At 44.3% G+C, this 22,354-nt stretch overlaps 1 protein-coding gene across 1 annotated transcript in view; it reads right to left on the bottom strand.

The window, feature by feature from the left end:
• Positions 1–17,086: 17,086 nt before the first annotated feature.
• The window catches only part of LOC139924866 (endonuclease V-like), a 31,933-nt gene continuing 26,665 nt past the window's right edge, over positions 17,087–22,354 (bottom strand). Inside the window, exons 8-9 of the mRNA XM_071916074.2 lie at positions 19,040–19,108; positions 17,087–17,332 (exon numbers count right to left, since the gene is read on the bottom strand). Of these exons, the coding sequence (XP_071772175.1) occupies positions 19,052–19,108 (57 nt within the window). The 3' untranslated portion in view covers positions 17,087–17,332; positions 19,040–19,051. The remainder of the gene's footprint in view (positions 17,333–19,039; positions 19,109–22,354) is intronic.

Genomic DNA, 22,354 nt, shown 5'->3' with positions numbered 1-22,354 from the left:
TTATTTATTTAACAAGGGTCCCAGGCCGGGTTCAGGCCCAGGATGTTGAAGGCACAGGGTGTGTGCCTTCGCCAAATGAGCCACCAATGAAATGTGAAATTCATGTGTTTTTACCAGGCAGAAAAAGAGAGGAAAGAGAAAGAAAGAGAGAGAGAGAGAGGGAGAGAGAGAAAGAGCAAGAGAGAGACTGCCCAGCCCCTGAGTATGGCCACGAACTGATGAAGCCCAAACATCTCAAACAAATAATGAATAAATAAAGAACATAGTCATAACAGGGAGCTTCAGGCCAAAACATATTATACTGGATTCTAAGTGTACATAAGGAGAAATCTGTCAATGTAACTCAATCACCCTTTGCTGAATAGAAAATACATTTCTTTTCGTGAAGAGTATGAAGAGGGACACGTCCTTTGTGAGCTCAGTGTCAGTGAAAGTAAGTAAGTGAAAGTTCAGTGAGTCAGTGCGGAGCATGCCAGACAGGTAGGCGGTTCAATGGCACACATTATCAGCCTCTACACAGATGAACATATCGATCTGAGCCGAGGTGTCACACTCCACACAGGAGCATACAACGGCTGGTCAGTGTCCTGTGCTTTGAAGTACCTCAGCATGGGCCAACACAAAGGTTCTACAGTACTGTGGTCAACAATATCTAGCTATATGTTTTAGCCCAATGGATATAACAAATGGTTCTTTCCCTGCTGATCTATTTAGTCGTGTGCCTGGAAAGTGCATTTCAAAGTATAATTCAAACATCTCCATGCTGCCAAAAAAAAGGCCATGTGAGATTTCTGCTACATCATCACATATCAGTGATGAGAAGTCAGTAGAGCACCTTAGCTGCTTGAGCTAAGAGTGCAGTTTTTGTTGTCTCATTCTCTAAGAAATGTATGCAAATCAAGTTGTGGCACAAACACGCCGTCAAAAAGAGGACTGCCCAGACAAACAGGCTCCCTTCATTACCAACTGCAAGCGCAAAATTGTGTGCTTCAGCTGTAACCGACTAATCCACCAAGGCTGGCACCCTTCCGCCCCAAAGCGTCTTTTATAATTGGAGCGTTCTCTGATCTTCCTTGAGATTCTAGGATGGAAAACCCTCTCGCTTGCTTGCCTGACTGCTGACGACGTCCACGTCTCACCTGTGCTTTAATCATTTGGGGAAGTTGCTGTTGGGAAGTGTTACTGAGCTCAGTTTGCATGGTCATATGTGGGCAAAATAATGACGTTTACATATAACTTACATGTGTAAATCGGGTTTATTTTTTGACCAGTGCTATTAGTCACGCTTCCCACTCGCTGCATTCTGATTTGGCGATATAGCGTGTGCTCCTCGCTGCACAATACCCATGAATCCGGGCCTCAATCTGGATTTGGTCAGAACAGTAGATGTGAGCTTGCCGCACAGCAGAGATTCACGCAGAGAGAAACCAAACAAAACACACTCAACACACACAGGCACGCTTCAACGGCAGCTGGGGAGAGAGGGGAGCATGATGATATTGCTGCGAGGATTTGTTGATGTGGGAAAATAAATTTACACCATGATACATCCATGGCCTGCCCCCCCCTCCATACACACACACACACAGGTACTTGTGCACTGCAAACACAGCTACATACGCACACCAAACCCCCTGATGTCAGCACATTTCTAGACGGTAAACAAGCCTGTGAGCTGCTTAGCCATGCTGGTCAGGCTTTGGGCATTACCAGTGTGCATAACGTGAACATACACACACACACGCACACAACACACACACACACGCACAGGGCTGTAAACATTAGCAATATTTTCCCATTTCGTCTGCAGGGCAGGCTGGAGAGCAGTACATCTTCAGGGGGGCTGAGCCCTTCACTGGTAATAATCTCCCTTACACTTCACACTGCCATGGAGATGAATCATGGCGGATGGGGTCAGTGTGCGTGAGAGGGAAGGGGCCCTGATACGCCATGTGAATGCTGGCCTTTATGGTCTGTGGGTGTGGGTTTGTCTCTCTGTGTGAGTGTGTGTGTGTGAGTGTGTGTTCAGAGGTGTTTGGAGAGGCCAAGGTTCTTGTTCGGGTATTGTCAGGAGACCAGAGGTGCACTGGTGTTTTCATTGATGCTGATGAGGGCATGTGGAGCTACACTGAGATTTATGTACAGCAACGTAGCGGAGGGTTAAACCACATAAACCCACCCTTTAATTTGCCAAACAGAGTTTACCCACCTTTTCAGGCTGATATCGATATAGTGTTTTCTTAAAAAAACAGAGAGTGGGCAGTCTGCTCACCTTGAGCATCTGTTTATTTATTTAGACAGCTGGAAAGCAGAGAGGGAAAGTATCAGACTGATGTAAGTGAAAAATAGAGTATTCTAAAGAAAAAACAAGAAAATAAATGTAGTCTATTCTGAAAATCTTGTTCAGAAACAGCTGGAGTTTACAGTTTACTCACCTTTTCAAGCTAATTTTAGATTTTTATCATCTAAATTCAGTAGTATCAATTTATAGTAAGTAGCCTGTTATAGAAGTATAGAAGTATCATAATGATCTAAGTTTTTTTGTTTATATTGCTGGTTGTTCAAATAGAGCTTAGACTTAAATTTACCCACTGCTTTTTTTTTTTTTTTTTACCTTGACATCACTGTATATTTGGCTGCTGTCATGTACTTTCATGCTATCATCAAATTCATCAAATCATATTAAGGGACTCCCTTGGGAATAGAGCTAGTCTGAACCACTGAAACGTTGGGACGACTGTAAAAGTATTGGGAAAAAAATCAAGGCTTGTGGAAAAATATTTTCATGTATTCCAAAATGTCTCATATAGAGAAGTTAAATAACCAAACCATCTGGATTCCTGCAGACTGGACTTCTTCTCTGCAGCAAATAGCTAAAATGATAATACTGATTATTTTGCTTAATAGTGTAGTCATGATTATTAGTACTGATTATCATTTTTGATCATTTAAGGAATTCTTTTACTGCACATTTGGCATCTCATACCAGCAGCTTGACTATGTTCAACCATATCGGACATTCAAAATGAAATGAAATATTTCACTTTTGCCAATATGCCCATATTCTATGATTATTAATTGTGGAAACTAAAGCCTTGGCTCTACTGTAGGATGGAATACCAAGTAGCATTTCTCTTTGATTCACACTTGAGACTAAAGTGCAGCCAGGCTCATTTTCAGACACCAACATCTGAGATTCAATTCAAATCATTCATCATTTGCGTTGTGTGTTGTGTGTGTTATGTGTGTGTGTGTGTGTGTGTGTGTGTGCATGTTTTATGTGTGCCTGTCTGGTTGCATCCATCTGTGTGTGTGTGTGTGTGTGTGTGTGTGTGCCTCTGTGTCTGTGTGCAGATGCATCTGTGCGCATTTGTGTGTGTGAATTGGTGGATTCAAATAAACCTTTTAAAATGTGTGCGCACGCCAAGATTTGGCCTCAAGGTCCTTTCATTTCACAGAGAGGTCCGAATCCCTGCCAGCTTCATCAGAGTTCACCCCTCCTCTCTTCTCTTTATTCAACCTTTACCTAACCGAACTCGCAGAGCGGGAAAAATGTTTTCTTTCACAGCTACGTCTGAAAGGAGTTTGATGGAGTCTGAATGAAATTGAATCTCCTGAACATGATGAGGAGGAGGCTGGCTTGGTCTCATATTCATACCTTCTTCATCATCTGTGCATAAATCCTTCATTGGGGGAAGTTGTATAACAAAGTTAAACTATCAGGCTTATTTCCCCCGGAACTTCATTAAACATGATATTATGGCTGCAGTCAGCTTTGTGACTGCTGCTGAATGTGGGAAGGAAAGAGGAAGAGGAGAGCAGGAGAAAGCACTGAAAATCACTTCCGACGGTTCACGACTTTCGAAAATAGCTATTGATGGAAGCGAAAGGGTGCAGACTGCTGGGACAGTGACCATAATTAGATCAAATGGGATTTATCAGAGCACCGGGAGCCAGTCCTACGCTGCGTGACGTCAGCGCTGACCTGACTGATGAGGACGTGGCAGCGTGACAGAGACCAGTGGGCCGGGTGCCACCGCTCCGCTGTCACCTGCCACCGGTCCTGTCCCCGGTGGGCGCCCGCTACCTCCGCACACCGCTGACGGGCTGCTGGAAAAAGAACAGAAGCAGCACCAAAAATTTATGGGTGACATCTGTGCTGTGGTGACAGGCTGCAAGTCAAGACGAGAGCTGGAGTTTTTAAGAACCAATTCCTCCATGATTTGCAAAGTTACGCATATTATCATATTTTAGAAGTGACACCATTTCCAAGTATTTATGATATATTTTATGATGTATTTCTGATATATTAAAGTATAGTGAGTCCAAGAAAAAAAAAAAAAAAGACTTAAAATTTCATTTCATTCATTCAGCTGATTTAGTTTTTATGTGGTAGTAGTAGTAGTAGTAGGACTGGTAGGAGTGGTAGTAGTAGTAGTAGTAGTAGTAGTAATTGTAGTAATAGTAGGAGGAGTAGTAGTAGTAGTAATTGTAGTAATAGTAGGAGTAATAGTAGTAGTAGTGGTGGTGGTGGTAGTAGTAGTAGTAGTAGTAGTGGTAGTAGTGGTAGTAGTAGTGGTGGTAGTAGTAGTGTTAGTAGTAGCAGTAGTAGTAGTAGTGGTAATAGTAGTAGTGGTGGTAGTAGTAGCAGTGTTGGTGGTAGTAGTGTTAGTAGTAGTAGTAGTGGTAGTAGTGGTGGTGGTAGTAGTAGTGTTAGTAGTAGTAGCAGTAGTAGTGGTGGTAATAGTAGTAGTGGTGGTAGTAGTAGCAGTGTTGGTGGTAGTAGTGTTAGTAGTAGTAGTAGTGGTAGTAGTGGTGGTGGTAGTAGTAGTGTTAGTAGTAGTAGCAGTAGTAGTGGTGGTAATAGTAGTAGTAGTGGTGGTAGTAGTAGCAGTGTTGGTGGTAGTGTTAGTAGTAGTAGTAGTAGTAGTGGTGGTGGTAGTAGTAGTGTTAGTAGTAGCAGTAGTAGTAGTAGTGGTAATAGTAGTAGTAGTGGTGGTAGTAGTAGCAGTGTTGGTGGTAGTAGTGTTAGTAGTAGTAGTAGTAGTGGTAGTAGTGGTGGTGGTAGTAGTAGTGTTAGTAGTAGCAGTAGTAGTGGTGGTAATGGTAGTAGTAGTGGTGGTAGTAGTAGCAGTGTTGGTGGTAGTGTTAGTAGTAGTAGTAGTGGTAGTAGTGGTGGTGGTAGTGGTGGTAGTAGTAGTGTTAGTAGTAGCAGTAGTAGTAGTAGTGGTAATAGTAGTAGTAGTGGTGGTAGTAGTAGCAGTGTTGGTGGTAGTAGTGTTAGTAGTACTGGTAGTAGTGTGTAGATTCCACACAGGGAAAGTCTCTTATCACTGAAACAGATTGTAGAGTATTTCATTTTAACAAACCAAACTTAAATAAGTCCCAGACAGAGACTGTAAACTCCTTTTGGCAGCATGCAGAGAAGCAGCTATTTCTTACTGCATTCTTGCTGGACTATTGTTGCACTCTGGCTCCCTCCCCAAGAGAAATTGTTTGGGAAAAATCCAATTTTGCTCTCTCTTCAGTCACTGGAAGCTAAAAGGAGCGGTCTGCTATTTTGATAGTTGAGAGACACTAGGGCTTTGTGCTACAATAAACTTATATAAAATATTTCAGGCGTCCTGGGGCTCCACTGGCAAACGGCCATACTGCGTACCCACAACTTCCTGGATTCAAATCCGGCCTGGGACCTTTGCTGCATGTCTGCTGCCCCTCTCTCTCTGCTGTAAACTGTCCAATAAAGCAGACAATGACAAAGAAACATCAAAAGAACATACATACAGTAGGGCTGCAACTAACAATTGTTTTCGTTATCGATCAATCAATTATCAGTTTTCTTTTTATTAATCGATTAATCAGTTAGTCTATAAAATGACAAAAAGAATGACAAATGTCCATCACAAGTTACCAGGACCCAAAGCGATTCTTAAAATTGTTTATTTAGTCTTACCAGCAGCCAAAAAAAAAAACAAAGTATTGATTTTATAATGATAGAAAAATGAAGAAAAGCAAGCAAATCTTAGCATGTATGAAGCTGTAACCAGCAAATGTTTCTCAAATGACTCTAATTTTCTTTCAGTTTCAGTTCTTTACAGTTTCAGCACTAACATACAGTAAGTACTAATTTCCTTCTACTGGATAACCTTCAAGAAATAGCTGTCTGCAGTGCTGCTGCAGGATAAATGCATGAGGAAGGGAGATTTCTACGGTGGCAGCCACAGTACCATCACACCCAGCATCTCTTATTTGACTGAACTGTCCCTTTAAAAAGACCCACGGCATCCTAAACAATCAGGAATTCCAAGCAGAGACTATCAGTGAACTGTGAGAAGTTGAGCCCCTTTTGTCTCATGTCTATCTTCTCTCGCAGGGCTTCTCTTCCAAATCAGCGGCTTACGGCTAGCCGTTAGCGGAGCACGACTATCGCTTTGAAGAGGCGCCGCCTCATGCTGAATTCTGATTGGCTAAGGAGGCCGATCCGATTCACTGCCATGTCTGACAGCCGTGGACCGGAGTGAAGAGGGGTGATGGAGGGGAGACAGAGTTAGAGAGACAGCCGGAGAGGGATAAGATGAGAAATCGAGGGAGAGGAGGAGGTAGAAGCAGACGAGCGAGGGACAGTGTGCAAAAAAATAAAAATAATAAAAATAAAAATTATGAGCAGGGTGTGAGGAGAGAAGTGCCGGAAGACAGTGGGGAGGAAGATGGAGGGTGGGAGAAGAGGGTTGAATTGTGTCTACTTGAGAGAAGGAGAGCGAAGCAGGAAGAGAGAAAAAAAGAGAGCGAGAGGAAACCTTAGCTTAGAAAGGGAGAGAGAGAGATAGAGAGAGAGAGAGAGAGGGCCAGAGAAACAGGGGAAGAGAGAAAATGAGAGCAGTATGGAGACAGAGGAAGAGAGGATGTTTGAAGCCGCCTGTCTCACATCAAACCAGTGGGCTTTATGAAGCAGCTCAGCCTTTGACACCGAGGGCATCAGAGGGAGGGCGAGAGAGAGAGAGAGAGAGAGAGGCGGCCGGGATGGGAGTTGAAGGGGAGGACGAGGAGGGAGAGAGAGAGAGGGAGAGAGGAGGAGGAAGAGAGTCAGTGAAGAGAATTGACATAACGAATGGTGCAATCTCTGTGCGCTTAACATCCTACGCCGCTGCCGTCTCCAGAGCCAAGATTTACCACTGCATGCGTACTACATGTCTATATGTTCAGTGCCAGGGTGTAATTCATGTATTTATGTGCATAGTTCATGTATACATGCTCAGAGAAAAACACATTAGTATGACACTTGAGTCTGAAGTCAAATATCATCATCGTAGATTCACTGCTGCCTCGCCCACTGCAGCTCCCCAACAAATCACAGCTTTGCATCGCCCGTAGTAAAAACCGTATTACACCGATGCAAATGAGCTCTAGTGGGTGTGATGCATGGAACTGGATTTAGTATCTTCGGGAACTCACAGGCAATACAAGCCGCCACCACTCACGTTGATCTACTCCACACTAACACACACACACACACACACACACACACACACACACACACACACACACATTACGGCGTATGAATGGCTTGGAAGACGAGGCATTATGGTCAGGCTGCAGCGAAAGAGCCCCGCGGCCGTGGTTTAGTTATAGTGAGTGATGATGCACTGTGCGGGTGTGTGTGAGAGTGTGTGTGTGTGTAAGTGTGTGTAAGTGTGAGTTAGTGTAGGTGTGAGTGTGGGGGTGCGTAGGAGCTGCTAGTTTCCCCAGACTCACGAGTGAACGTGACGGCGTAGAGTAAAACCCACATACTCATGCGTGCGCAAACACACACATCCTCTCTCACACACACACACACACACACACACGCGCGCGCGCACGCGCACGTGTGGCTCAGGCAGAGGTATAAAGACGCTGCAGCTACTGATGGGATGTCAGGGCGAAGATAAGATAAGAGGCTGATGCTGCAGATCAGCATATGATTATTTCAGGACTTGAACCTGTTCACTGCATTCATTATTTCCTCAGGGGTTATGATGAGTGTTTGTTGGCATAAGTGAGTGTGTGTGTGTGTGTGTGTGTGAGAGAGAGAGAGAGAGAAAGAGAGAGTACAGTGCATGTGTGCACGTGCAGAGCATTCAACATTAATATGTACTTTGTGTGGGTGTGTCTCTGGGTAGATAGATAGATAGATAGATAGATAGATAGATAGATAGATAGATAGATAGATAGAGTGATGCCTGTGTTAGTTCATAGTGATGAGGCACGCTGAAGCGCCTTGGGCAGATGACTATCCCATGCTCTCTCTAGGATTATCAATATTCATAGGTGTCAGCCAACTCTGATCAACCGCATACACACACACACACATACACACACTCACACGCACATGTGCACACAAGTAAATACAAAGAAAAAAAATATTCCCTTGATCTCAAGACAGCCATGATGTGAATGGGACTACACTCTGCCTCCGAGTGTAGAGAGAAGAGAGAAGCTGATTATGTTTTCCGGAGAACAAACATAAAAAAACACAGTGCTTTGAAAAAGCCTCGATCGTAATGTAACATGTTTTCTGAATATTGTGGAAGAAGTAAGGTGAAATAGGAGATGGCAGACGGCAGTGGGCTGGAACGGAGGAATAAGAAGTAAGTGTATTTGTGTTTGTGTATGTGTGTGTGTGTGTCTACAAGTTTTTCCCAGGCTAGTAAAATGCCACAATACATAAAAAACACACAACATATGCCAAACTGCGTTCCTACCACTGCAAACACACACTTGAGTAAAAAACAATTTCATCCATCTTTCAATAGTTTCATCTGCAAGTACAATTTAACATTTTGATCTGGGATCATATAGACACCTGGTGAAGATCTACTGTAACGCCTGACACTCAATTCAAAACAATTTGCAAGCTAAGGTGGGAAACTCATTCACGTTTAAACCCTCTCGTCACCGGGAAAGTCTACTGCGAGCGCTAAATCCCACTCTTGACAAAGCCGAGCGGCGCTGCTGACTGAAGCACCTCGCGGAGCGCAGCAGCCCGCTGGCAGCGGCGGCGGGGTAACTAAGCAGGGACGGACTTAACGCAACAGCCGCTCAATGAAAACAAAAGCTCTGGCCCCGTCTGCTCAGCCTCTCTTCCCCGAGCAGAAAAATCTAATAACCGATGTTCGCTGCATCTCCTCTGCCTCGTCCAAGGCTGACGCGTCCTTATTACAATAGATCGGCCTGCATTGATTTGTCTTTAGAAGCTTCGGGGGAAAAAAAAGAAAAAAAGGCCTCATTGATTTTCTGGTTTAGAGCAAGAGAGAATGAGAAGGAGTTTGAGCTCGCGGAGAAATGGATGGCAGGACAGCTGGACAGCGTGTGTGTGTGTGTGTGTTTGTGTGTGTAAGTGGAGGTGAGCGCGTTAGTGAGGGCACAGTCGTGTGTGTGTGTGTGAGATTGGTTTCCATGCGTGTGCTTGAGCCAGGGCTTCTATTGGAGATAAACAAGGCTATTTGTCTGGCGCTGCAGCAGCTCACCTGTCGTGATAACTCAAGTGCCAGGCGTCGTCGGCCCGCTCATCCATCAATCACAGATGTCAGGATGCCACAACAGAACAAGCCGATGCCGATGGTGGAGATGCGGCGGCACAACACCCGGGATGCTTTTTTAGTCATTTTTAGAATGAACAGAAATGCAAACCGCAGGATGCACTGAGAGGTCGTGTCCTCCCACACATGGAGCTGCTGTTTGGGTCTAATCTTGCTGAAAGTGCCTCACCACTTGAAAAAAAGGAGTTGGCGCTATCATAAGTGGATGAATAAATATTATGGCGCATGCAACTGAACTTTCTGGACTCATTTCTTACATTGTGTGTAACAGTAGCATGGCAGAAAGGCTGGTAGGGTGGCGTAGCGTACTTTTTGAAAAGATGAGTTTTCAACGCATGAAGAAGATGCAGAGTGGCTCTACTGCTCTGACTAATGAGAAGGTTATTCCAGTATTGGGGAGATAAGACGGAAAAAAGAAAAGTTGAGTCATGGATGGAGCAATGAACAGATCGTCGCAGGGAAGAGAGAGCTATGTCCCTCTTTTACATAGAAACATACACACAAGCATTTTCCACCAATTATATTGTAAGCGGGTTTCACTTCATTTCCTCCAATCCAAGCATGGCTACCTCTCTTTGACATCAGCTACAACTGCAGTGAGGACAAGAAGAAGAAGAAGAAAAAAAGCGGGGGAAAGAGGCAAAAGAAAAGGTCAAAGCATGATGGGAACATAAAGATAGAGGCTAGTGCACATTTTATTGATTAACCAGTCAATGTGAGTCTCTAGCTCTGAGGCACCTACAGACCTTTCCTCTGCTACTGTATCCCCTAAACACAGCAGGACCACAAATATCCATCCCGGCTCGACTCAACCATTCAACACAGCTGTTTCAAGACGTTAGGTAGACATGATGGCATCATTGAGACGGTGTATTTGTGCGAACTAGGTATCTGAATTCTGAGTTTGACCTGAACTGACTGCCTCTTTTCTTCTGGGAAAGGCATATGCTGATGCTGTGACATTATTTAATGCATTTAAAGTTGGTGAGCTGCTAAGGAGATACACTTTTTTAAACACTTGCCTACTTTCTATCCCTCTCTAATACCTGTGCCTCTATACGACTCCTATATATGTTTTCATCCTCCCCCGCTTCACTGGGATCCTGGGTAATGTAGCTGCGCTCGGACTCAGTAAATCTCAGCAAACTGCACATATGTGTATTTTAATGGCATCGACATTTGCCCTTGTTTTGTTTTTTTACTATTCCTTATACAATTAAAATAAAACTGAAGGTGAACTTTTCTTCTCCAGCGCCTCAGAAGTGTTCGGTGCTCAGTGCCAGCGACTTTGACATTGGCAAGCTGTGTTGTTTCTGCCTCTACCTGTCTGTCAACACCTGTGAATGAAGCGATGTTTGCTACCGCTTGTTTTCTCCCCCCCTCCCCTCCCCAGCCCACCCCACCCCTTCTCTTCCTCCTCCACCCCCCACACACCCACCACCCATTTGGCCTTTCCCTCCCATCGTCCCATCTCTCATTCCTGGGGGCTCAGCGATTGTTCTTGTTATCGCTGAGGAGCGCGCAGGGGTGTGTGTCAGTGTGTATGTGTTTGACGACGAGGCGGCGGTTGTGAAAAATGAGGCAGGTGGTGGCAATTTATCAACACTTGAGCGGCGCTTGGCGGCGTTCTGGCAGAGGGAGGCGAGGCGACGCGACGCAACGCTGAGGGTTTTTCTGTGTGAGGCCAGGCATGATGAAATGGATGCGGTTCTTTCTCCGCCGCATCAGACAGACAGGAGGGTAGATGGATAAAGAGAGAGAGAGAGAGAGAGAGAGAGACAGCAGAGGGGGAAGGGGAAGGGTCTTTCCTCCATCTGCAGGCTTCCGCTTCGCATCAAGCGGCGGCTTTCCTCCCTCAGCACCTCCCTCCCCATCACCCCCCCCCCCCCCCCCCCCCCGTTCCCCTCCCCCCCCCCCGTTCCCCTCCTCCTCCTCACATCCGAGAGAGTCGGTCTTTAAGGGTTTGCTCTACAAATGCGCAACTCGCCCTCTCTCTCTCCCCTCCCCTTTCTCTCTTTTCTATGCAGTTTGTATTTCTGTTTGGCGTGGATACAGATGACAGAATGCCAATAGAAAGGGGGAATGAAGAGGGAAAGAAACTCTTCCACAGCCCCATGACTCCGTCTTCTCTCTCTCTCTCTCTCTCCCTGTCTCTCTCTCTCTCACACACACACACACACCCTACCCACCCTTAAACTTAATCATCTCTTGATTTACCTCTCTCCTTATCACCTCTTCTCCCAACCCCCTAAATCAGTACATACATGTGTTTAAACACACACACACACACACACACACACACACACACATAAAACCGCTAGCAACCTTTATACTATCTGACCACTTTTCGATTTATCTCCTTCCCTATCATCTTCTCTCCCAATCCCCCACTTCAACGCACACACACACACACACACACACACACACACACACACACACACACAGTGTGCCCACACGCGTGCACACACACATACTGTACCATGTCAGCCCAGCCAGATGCCTTCCGCTGCCTCAGGCATACTGTGCTACTCTCCCCACTGGGAGGAAAACAGGGAGGGAGGGAAGGCAAACTCACCAGGCGGAGGGAGGGTCAAGTGATGGAGAGGAGCGAAAAAGAAAGGAAAAATGAATTTCAAAGACGCTCAAACCGTGTGTCATGGAGAGCGGAGAGTCTGCAGGTTTTCATTCCAACCAAACACTACAGCAGCTGATTTCACCGATTAGTTCCTCCTCGTTGGCTGAAGGTGTGTTCATCAGTGAAATCACATCATCAGGCGTCTCTCACTAGTTCAAAAATATAGATGACACCAGAACAGAGCGAGGCAAACACGAGAAGGGTTTCACTACAAAAAAGAAAATGCGAGTACATACACATATAATTCCATCCTTAAAAATCTTATTTCATAGGCAAAGATAAAATAAAATGGCTCTTAACTTTGGTGCTTCCAAAATGAGCTTTTCTTTGATATAAACAAAAACTGTAATAGTAGGTGTCACTTTTTTCTGATGGTGGATCTCATTTTGTAACTAAACTCTTCATATATAAAGGAGGATACAGAGGGAAAAAGAGAGGAGAGGGGTAAAAGATAGATAAAAAAGAATAATTTGGCAGTAACTGTATGTAGGACGCACTGAGCTAACTCTGTTCACAAACAAAACGCAGAATGAGCCAGTGATTTCACCTTATTGCCAGACAAGGGAGGAGTCACAGAGCACGGATTAAAGGGAGTGAATTAATACACGGCACAAACAAAACGAGTTGAAGGCGAGCCAGAGAAACAGGAACAAATGAGGGAACAACAGAGGACAGTTAAGACGGGGTGATGAAACAAGGAAAAAATAAAAGGGAGGAAATGAGAGAACGATAACAGAAAAGCCTAGGGGGGATTCTTATGCTGAGATCAATCGCCTCATCATGTCTTCAGCTTCGATTTTGACATCAAATGTGGCAGGGAGTATTTTCTTTAACCTTAATGCGCACGTTCATATGCACACAGTGTTATTAGAGAAAGAGAGAGAGAGAGAGAGAGAGAGAGAACAAAGAGTGTAACAAACAGGACGACAAATAGAGAGAGTGAGGCAGATAGTAAATGGCCTTTTTCCCCCCATATTTCTCTGCCCCATTCTCCTGGTGTGGATACTAACAGTTAGAAATTGGGGTTATCATATGAAGGAATCAACTGTAAGAATCTTAATTTCCTATGTATGTGTGAGAGAGAAAGAGAGAGAGAAAGGAGAAGATAGAAAGAGAAAGAGAGAGAGAGAAAGAGAGAGAAATATCATTAAAGGTTTGCGCCCCGTCACCTCAACATCTTTTATTTACTGCCCTTAGAAGCAGAGTTGGTGCCAGAACCGTTTGCTCCACGGTGGCTCAGTCTGGGCTGCGTGCCTGAAACAGAGAGCCAGAGGCTACAGTCCTTCTGGATGCACTGGAGGTACACACACACACACACACACACAAGCATGCACGGTGGTCCAGTTCATCGGTAAATCAAATCCAGCAGGTTAATTTGGACCGCTCTGTAGTGAAAAGGTGAGTTAGTGTGCTGATGTTTAAAAGAGGCGGAAACAAACTGATATACGGTCAAACTGGACTTATTGAGAAGTTCTCCAAAGGAACAAAGGGTGGAGGAGAGAGTGATAAAACATTCACCGCCTCTCCAGCCCAGTCCTCCAGTTAATACCGCCAGTGAACACTTCCTCCAGCAACAAGCTGTGTCCTTGTACCACTATAACTTTTTAATGAGTGAGGCTGCTCCCAACAGAGCTCATCGGTCCAACCTTGGGCCAAACGCCTCCACAACACTTTCCCTGACATTTTGGAAATGTTTGGAAAAGGGCAGCAAAGTGTGTATAACAGCATGAGGCTGATTGAAACCTCCGTAGTTTTACTGGATAGTTTCCTGATGGCCTAGTGCCTAATTGGTTGGGATCAGGTTGTTACTAAAGTATCAAAACTGGGATAATAAAACCTAAACATAAAGAAAACAAAACACAAAATAGCACTTATAGTTGTTTAAAAAGAGTAGTTTAAGAGTAATTAAGAGTTTAATTAATTACCAATGAAGAGTAATTAGGGTGTTTTTTATTCATCAAATAGCCCCTGTTATTTTTAAGAGGGGGAACTACACTGTGCTCACATCTCAGCAGCAAAACATCATACAAACAGAACACAGGATGAAATGTAAGGCAACCTGGAAATATGTAATGCTGCATTCACACTGTGATGTTATGCAGTGGAAGAAGTGACATGCAGCAGTAGATGGCAAACCAGATATTCATTATTATTATTCACCACCTACTGCGCCTGCAGACGCAGTAGGTGGCAGTTCTTTTGACTTCTACTGTGGCTGTGAAGACAAACCAGAAAAATCTAGTGACATTGATGTTGCCCACATACATTTGTGCATGTGCTCTTTTGGTTTTGCCTTCCAACCAAGATAAAGTAATGAATAAGCAAAAGTCTTTCTTCTGGCTGTCCATTTTGGAGCCTGGAAAAACCTTTATGGTACAAAAAGAAGTACTGAGTAGAGAGAGGCCTGCTGCACACACAGAGAAGCTTAAAAACTGCCAAAACTGCAACAGCCTGTTAGTCAAAGGACGACAGCTTCCGCACACTTTATCACAATAAACTTTCACAATAATCACCAAGCTTTCGGTCTTAGACCTTCATCAGGACATATGTATCACCTGATGTCTGGTATGTCCTGATGAAGGTCTAAGACCGAAAGTTTTGCGATGATAAAGTGTGTGGAAGTGCTGCCAAATCTTGGTTTGGCCGGGCTTTTCCAATTCCCTCCTTTGGCTATTCATTTACAACAGGAATCATATTTAATCATTTCTGCAAAATCGAACCTATCTGACAATTTGAAATTAAATGAAATATTGCAAATGAACAGTCAGAATGGTTGAACCTCGTTTATCAAAATCATCTTGGCAATGAGGCGGCTTCCACAGTCACATTTTGTTGTTTTAGGCCACAAGGTGAATGCAGCAACTTAATCTGTCTGTAAATAAACAAGTTTTTACAAGGATTCACGTTTGGGAGCCTGAGTTTTAGCTGATGATGGTACACATAGTAAGCAAGTCTAACTTTATTCATATAGCATGTGTTTAAACTGTGGTTACAAAGTGCTTCACAATGGGATACTAGAAAAATAAGAACACATAAAACAGTAAAATAGTAAAACCAGAACATATATAAAACACAATCAAAGGCCAGAGAATAAACATGGGTCTTAAGCTGTGGTTTAAAGATGTTAGCTGGTTCAGATAATCTGATCTCAAGGGGAAAGCTGTTCCAAAGTTTAGGGGCAGCAATAACAAAAGCACTTTAGATGTAGCCTAGTTCGCTCTTGGCTTGAGGACTTAAGGGACCTAACAGTATCGTATGGACACAATAATTCGGCGATATACCCAGGTGCTTGACCATGCAATATGAAACAGTACAAAACCGAGAACTGATTCTGGAAAAACTATCATAATACTCTCAGAAACTCTCATAGAACTAACGCTGTTTCTCAAATCGGATACTGAAGTACTTTCACGGTATCAGTACTAAAGGGGCTTTTGTTCCTGTACTCTCTCAGTTAATTTTTATTTAATTTTTTTTTACCTTTGTTGTCTTTGTTGTGCTTTTACAAGGCAAATTAAATAATGGTGCAAGCAAAACAGCAGGGGAGAAGTAGAAAAGTAGAAGTAGAAAAGGACAATTGATGCATGTATTTCCGTAGCTCAGGTATGAGTAAAATCAAATGGTCAGACAGCAATAACTGCAATTAATAACAGTGAATACAGAGAGTTATGTAGAAAATGATCGGCACATCACGCCCTCGCTCTAACCACTGAAAGGTTTTTACCCTTTCCCTCTGAGTCCTCTCTGTTTTTTATCTCCTTCTCTCTCTTACACACTCATTGATTTTTCCACATTCTCTTGCTCTCTCTCTCTCCCCCAAGCCCTCCCTCTGCACTTCTGTTGTTTCCCTCCTCTGTTCGGATCTCTTCATCTCCTCTCCCGCTGCTCCGTCTTTCATGTCTCTCCCCTCTCTCTTTCGCAGAGACAGAAACTCTATTTCTGCCCTGCCACCCAGGGACTCAGACCGCAGCCCGCTGTCGAGTCGCTCCTTCTGCGAGCCTCTCTGCAGCCTAGCAGCGTAACGTGTAAAGACAGATGCCATGGCGCTCAGAGCTAAAGGCGACGTCTCCAGCTTCTCGTTCTCGCTTGACAAGAATAAGCGTTTAAACTCTGATACTGCCGGCGACCCGTGTTCATATGCGTTTAAAGAGAGGGGCCGCCTACTGTGGTAATTCAAATTGTGTTGAAAAATGATGGAAGAGTTGATTTGTAGCGTTTTAAGATGCATTTGGAGATGTAAACAGAAACATCGCCTGGTTGCACACACAGAGGGACAAAAGAAAAGGCCCATGAGGAAGAAGCAAGGTGAGAGACAAAATCGATCATCTTCAAAAAAAAGTACAATGATTTAAAGTAAAGAAGCCATGGCTCTCTTAAAGTTTGTGCTAATGTTTTCAAAGCATTTTTGCTATGGCTACCTATATATGCTGACCATAGGAAGAAAAAAGCTTTTTTCTTTTCTTAAAAACAGACTCTACCCTTGAATCCAATGAGCACCAAAAACCTTTTTGCAAGCAATTTTAAAAATGGTTACAGGAACATAATGTAAGGCTACATTCAAGTATCTTCCCAAGAGACTTTGCTTTCCCCCCACCTATTGTACACGATAAACTGCATACTTGACTTTGGTTTCTTTAGTTGTTGAGTCCTGAGTGTCTCTAAAACACACTTACACCCACACACACCAACTCAGGTCAAATAACAAGCTCGTTAAAGCTCTTGCTAGAATCATTTACTCGCCAAGTGTAATAAAGGTACAGGAAGGTATCTTGGTGATATTGGTACAGAGACGCAAGCTGTAATCAGAGGTAGTAGAAGTACACAAATCCTTTACTCAAGTCAAAGTCAAATAACAGTACATGGTCTTAAATTTACTTCAAGTATAAAAGTAAAAGTAGTCCTCTAAAAAAGACATTTCTAATGTACTGAACTGGTTCTCTGTTGAGCGTTCCTCTGAATCCCAGATGAGAACGAGTCTGCAGCTCAATTCACTAACGTTAATTCTCTTCTCTCTTGTTGCTTCTCTCTTCTTCGTGCTGCTTCTCTCTGTGTCCCTTTCTATCCTTTTTGGTGTCGCTTTGGTGAGCAAGCAGCCAATCACATTTGGCACTTGATCAGCTGTCTGATGCAGAAAAAAAAAAAAAAATCAGTTGATGATTTCCCGAGAGTAACGAGTCTGTTCTGAAAATGTAGCAAGTAGAAAGTATAGATTTTACTTTTCAAATGTAGTGAATAACAGTAAAAAGTCTTAAGTGAAGTACAGCACAGATACTTGAAAGTCTTACTTAAGTACTGCAACAAAGTATTTTTACTTTGTTACTTCCCACCTCTGGCTATAATCCCGCAGTAATTTACAGTAACGGGCCGCATACCTGTACTGTATAAAACCGGCAGCTTGAAATTTGAAGGTGCGATGCCTTTGAGAGAGCGCATGCTGGCCCTGTTGAGTAACTGAGAGGGTAAAGCTGGGTTAAGGCCTGGAGGAACCCGCTGCAGCCCTGCCGACTCAGCACAAAGCCTCTCTGCCTGTCTCAGTCTCTTTGTAGAGAGGCTGATCAAAGAGGGGAGAGCGCTCAGAGGATTCACCGCGTCAGAGAGGTTCGGAGGGGATGTGCGCGGACATCCCGTTATGTTTCCCAATGGGGCACGAGGGGGGTGCAAGAGTGCATACGCCCCCTGTGTGTGTGTATGCGTGTGTGTGTGTGCAACATCTATATTAGAGTGAATAAACCGGTCGGTGTGAGCACACAAGCCTCTGCGGTTTGTTGCAGAATGTCGGATTCTGCATGCGTTTGATATTACTTGAGTTTGCGAGTGTGAGAATGCGTGATGTTTTGAGTTCAGAAGTGTGTGTCTGTGTGTTTGCATGTGTGCGAGCGAGCGAGCGAACGGCCTGCAACTCTGAGGACTAATGAGGAAGGCAGGGGTCGAATTGGGCGGTGCCGGCTGTTACCTCAAGGCAAGAAGCGCAGGATCAAAGGCTGTTTTCTCTCTGTCTCAATCGTTCCTTCTCTCTTCCTCCCTCTCTATCTGAGCTCAGTCTCAGGTGTCCTGGGCTCACCTCCGCCCCGCCCACCCCCCCCCTTTGAAATGCAGAGAACCTGTCCGAATCTCCGTTCAGTACTTCGGTCGGCCCTGATACCCCTAAAAACTTTTGACGCAGCAACATGGAGTAGTGGGTATGGAGAAGGCCCGGGTTCAAGCATCCGCCCTGCTGAAGTGTCTTTGAGCAAAACACTGAATCCCTACCAGCAAAAAGAGAATTTCCTCATTTCCTCAGTAAAATATCATACTATTTATTGTTACATTGAACGCTGATGAGTGGAAGGCATGTTGATGTACCATGCAGATTGTATGATGTATATAATGTATGTATGGTTTCATTTCATGGGTTTGATTTTAATATTTATTGCATTTATTGCATTCATGCCCTCTCTAACCCAACTGTGCACCAACCAATAAAGAAGAAAGCAGAAATACCATAAAAATAAGCTTCTGGCAAAGTCTGAGGGCAAGCTTATTCTGTCATTCAGTTTTCGATAGAGACTGGGAACTTCATCTTCTCCAATAGATTTGCTTTATTTAAACAGCATATTAGATAGGAATGATTACGCTTCCTTCTTCCGAAGTTACAAACAGCCGTGGCTTTACTTTAGGATTTGGGGAAAACCCTGGATGAGTCAGTGGCTGCGCCTTTTAAACCCATTTTAAGACCTGTAAATCCCTCCTCTCTCACTGTGTGCTGAGATGCCAGACGTACAGTTTTCCTGTGTGTGTGTGTGTGTGTGTGTGTGAGAGAGAGTGAGTTCACACACGTGTAGTCACCCACCGCTTCCTTGATTCATGTGTCTGCTGTTGGGAAGTGTATGCGAAGGTACTCCCTGGAGCGAATGTCAGCCTGTGAGAAAAGAGAGGTGAGAGAGGGAGGGGGATGCCGAGAGAGAGAGAGAGAGGAGAGAAAGAGAGAGAGAGGGTGAGAGAGAGATTCTGCATTTAGCAAGTTGTCACAAACTATTTTCAGGTGCTTTGTTGCAAACACCAGTGAGCAAGAACAGCTTTACAGACTGAACACGTTCTTCTGAAGTTCAAACTTAAAGTCCGCCTTGATGCTGACTTCAAACAGAACAAACAGATTCTTCTTTGTGCACTGTATAACCCGACCAAAATACAGTAAACTGCTGTGTAAAACAACTGGTCCCGAGCCAGCAGCACCAGTTAAAGAGCACTGGGACATTACATGGCTCCTACTTGTGTCCCATCATCTGAAAACGTCTCCATGCGATCTCCCCTGTGGCTCCGAAAAATGACAAGAATACATCATTTATTATGAGAGTTTCGCCTGTGGTGTTACTCTCACCGCACATATTAGTTCCCATAACAAACCAAAACTCACGCTGTGAAGATAAAAGCTTCCATCAAATTAACCAAAACACAGAAAACAAAGACGGGCTATTCGACATGACAATGGTCATCCATCTGTCAAACTGCTTTAGAGTCATCTGAAGCTGTTTATGCTGTTTGGACGTGCATTGTTGGTAAGGATGTGTGCGAGTGTGTGTGTGTCTATGTATGTGTGTGTGTGTGTGTGTTTGTATTAGGCCTCCAATATGGAAGAGAGATGATGAGGGAGACTTTGTGTAGTAATGAAAGTGTTTTTGAGGTGAAGCTGCTGTGTCAGGTGAACTAATGACAATGGTCTGAGTGTAAACTCTACAAGGGCTTCTTTCGTCATTCAATTCCCCACACACACCAGTCACTCCATTTAGAGATAAAGCCCTGGGATTATATCCACATGACAAACACACACAAACACACACACACACACCAGACGTGGACACACGCCCTTCCACCTTGACATATACCCTCTAAAAACCACTGAAGTCAACATCACGTTTGTCCTGGTGCAATGGTTTTTCTGCTAAGATGATGTAATAGACTCCTACTCAGAATTAGAATGTTAATGTTTTTCTACATGCATCGACTCTTCATGAAGCCCCCCCCCCCCCAACCCCCCCGGTAGGTAAAAGTACAGAGGCAGAGCCAGACAAAAGCTATTTACAGCTGGAGAGATGAGGGCCTGCGTTGCTGGAAACCCGAAAACAGAACAGAACAGAACAGAACAGAACAGCAGGAGAACGCTCATTTGCATATCACCCAAAAACATCCCCTGCCTCACACACACACACACACACACACACACACAGAGAGAGACAGACAAACACCCAGACAGAGACACAGAACAGTAACATTGCCTTGTCACTCGTCTCTTTCAAAGAACTGTTGCCTTCTAACACATATACTCAATAACTTCTACCTGGCAGGCCTGTGTGTGTGTGTGTGTGTGTGTGTGTGTGTGTGTGTGTGTGCGTGTGTGTGTGTGTGTATATATACTATAGAGGAAGCCGGGGAGATTTACTTCCCACTTATGCCTCCCCACTGAGCACTAGACGTGATTTCAACATCGCCTCTATGCTTTAGCTCTCATACAGCCCAGGATCTTTTTTTGGCAATGTATAGCCCAGTTTTAGACCAAGAAGGGAATACATTATTATATATTTAAACAATGCATAAACAGCTGTAAATATCCAAAATATGCACTGGAGAAGTCCATATGTACGAAGCTGTCTACTAAACTTTCACTTTCTCCTAAACTTTCTCCAAACGTGTATATCTGCCTGATAAACTCATGTAGAGTCTATAACCTGCAGATATATGGTGTATGCTACAGGTATACTGGTCTGTCTGGTGGGGTTATGGAGCCTAATTTGGTTGATAGAGATTAGACTCTATATGAGTTTATCAGGCAGATATACACGTGTTTGGTGTGCATTTCAGTTCCTAGTGGCCACTGTTTTGTGAAAAGAGACTAAGGGAGATTTCACACCAAGCATGTTTGGAGCGGTTTAATCATTTAGTCTGGTTCATTTGGACAATGAGGACACAGCCGTTCGAACTGGGGTGCCACCAAATAACCGCACCGAGACCAGGAGAAATGCAGGTGCCGATCCTCTTCCAAGTGAGAGAGAACATAATTGTACTACTAACTGGAAAGCCTAGCATAACAAAATGAACCAGGACACCAGAGGAAGTAAATTACAATAACAAGCACGGAGAAGTCCATCATGCTTGGCTGAAGTTACAGAGCCTGGAATCGGATTTATTTTGACTCTCCCTGCCACCAAAATCTCTAACCTGGCAGGAGGACAGCTTACCAAAGCTCTGTCCAAGAAACAAGCTACTAGTGAGTCCATGTGACTTTTGTTTACAAGCCCTGGTTTGCTTGTAAGCGGGCAGCGTGAACCCAAATGAACCAAATACAAAAATGCAGCAAACTTTTCCACTATGGTTCGCATCAAGGACAACAAACTGTAGGGGTGATAGTGCACTAAATTATCACTGTTTGGGTTTCTGACAAGGAGGGGATGAAGGAGAAAACAAATGTGGCAAAATGTGAAGAATACGGCAGCTGAGAAAACCTCGACTGAAGTTTGATCCAAAAGTTCAAACCTGGCTACCTTTGTTTTCCCTGGCATGGTGTGAATGCACAGGTGAACAGGTGTGCACTGCTGGCTCTCAGTAGGGGCTTTTGGCACATACAGGCCACACACACACACACACACACACACACACACACACACACTTACACACACAAGCACAGTTGGTCTGAGTCTTGGCTTCAGTCCAGTGGCCTAAAACGCCCCAAAGTCCCTTCAGCCCTACAGCAATGTCTGTCTGCTCTCTCCCTTCTTCCCCTCCTTTCCTCTCTCCATCCTTTCTTCCTTTTCCAAATCATTTTTAAAGATCTCTCCCTCTTTTAACCTCCTTCCATCTACAATGCTCCTTCCTCCTCTTCCTCCCTTTTGGCCAAATCCTTTTTTTTTTCACTCTGATCATGATACTTTGCCTGTTCTCCCTCTTTCCCTCCTTCCCTCTCTCTCACCTCCAACCCCCCTCGCGCCCTCTATCTCTCCTCTCGTCTCCCATGTCTCCCTCCCGCTTCCTCCCCTCCAACCCCCACCTCCATTTCTCTCTTTGCCTCCTTCCATCTCCACTCCACTTCTTCCCCCCCTCTCTCCCTCCCTCTCTCACATCCACCTCTCCTTTCATCTCCCCTCTCCCCCTGTCTCCCTCTCTCCCCCGTCTC

The sequence above is a fragment of the Centroberyx gerrardi genome, chromosome 3, assembly GCF_048128805.1.
Source record: "Centroberyx gerrardi isolate f3 chromosome 3, fCenGer3.hap1.cur.20231027, whole genome shotgun sequence".
NCBI lineage: Eukaryota > Metazoa > Chordata > Actinopteri > Beryciformes > Berycidae > Centroberyx > Centroberyx gerrardi.
This window is presented reverse-complemented; position numbering and strand designations above follow the sequence as displayed.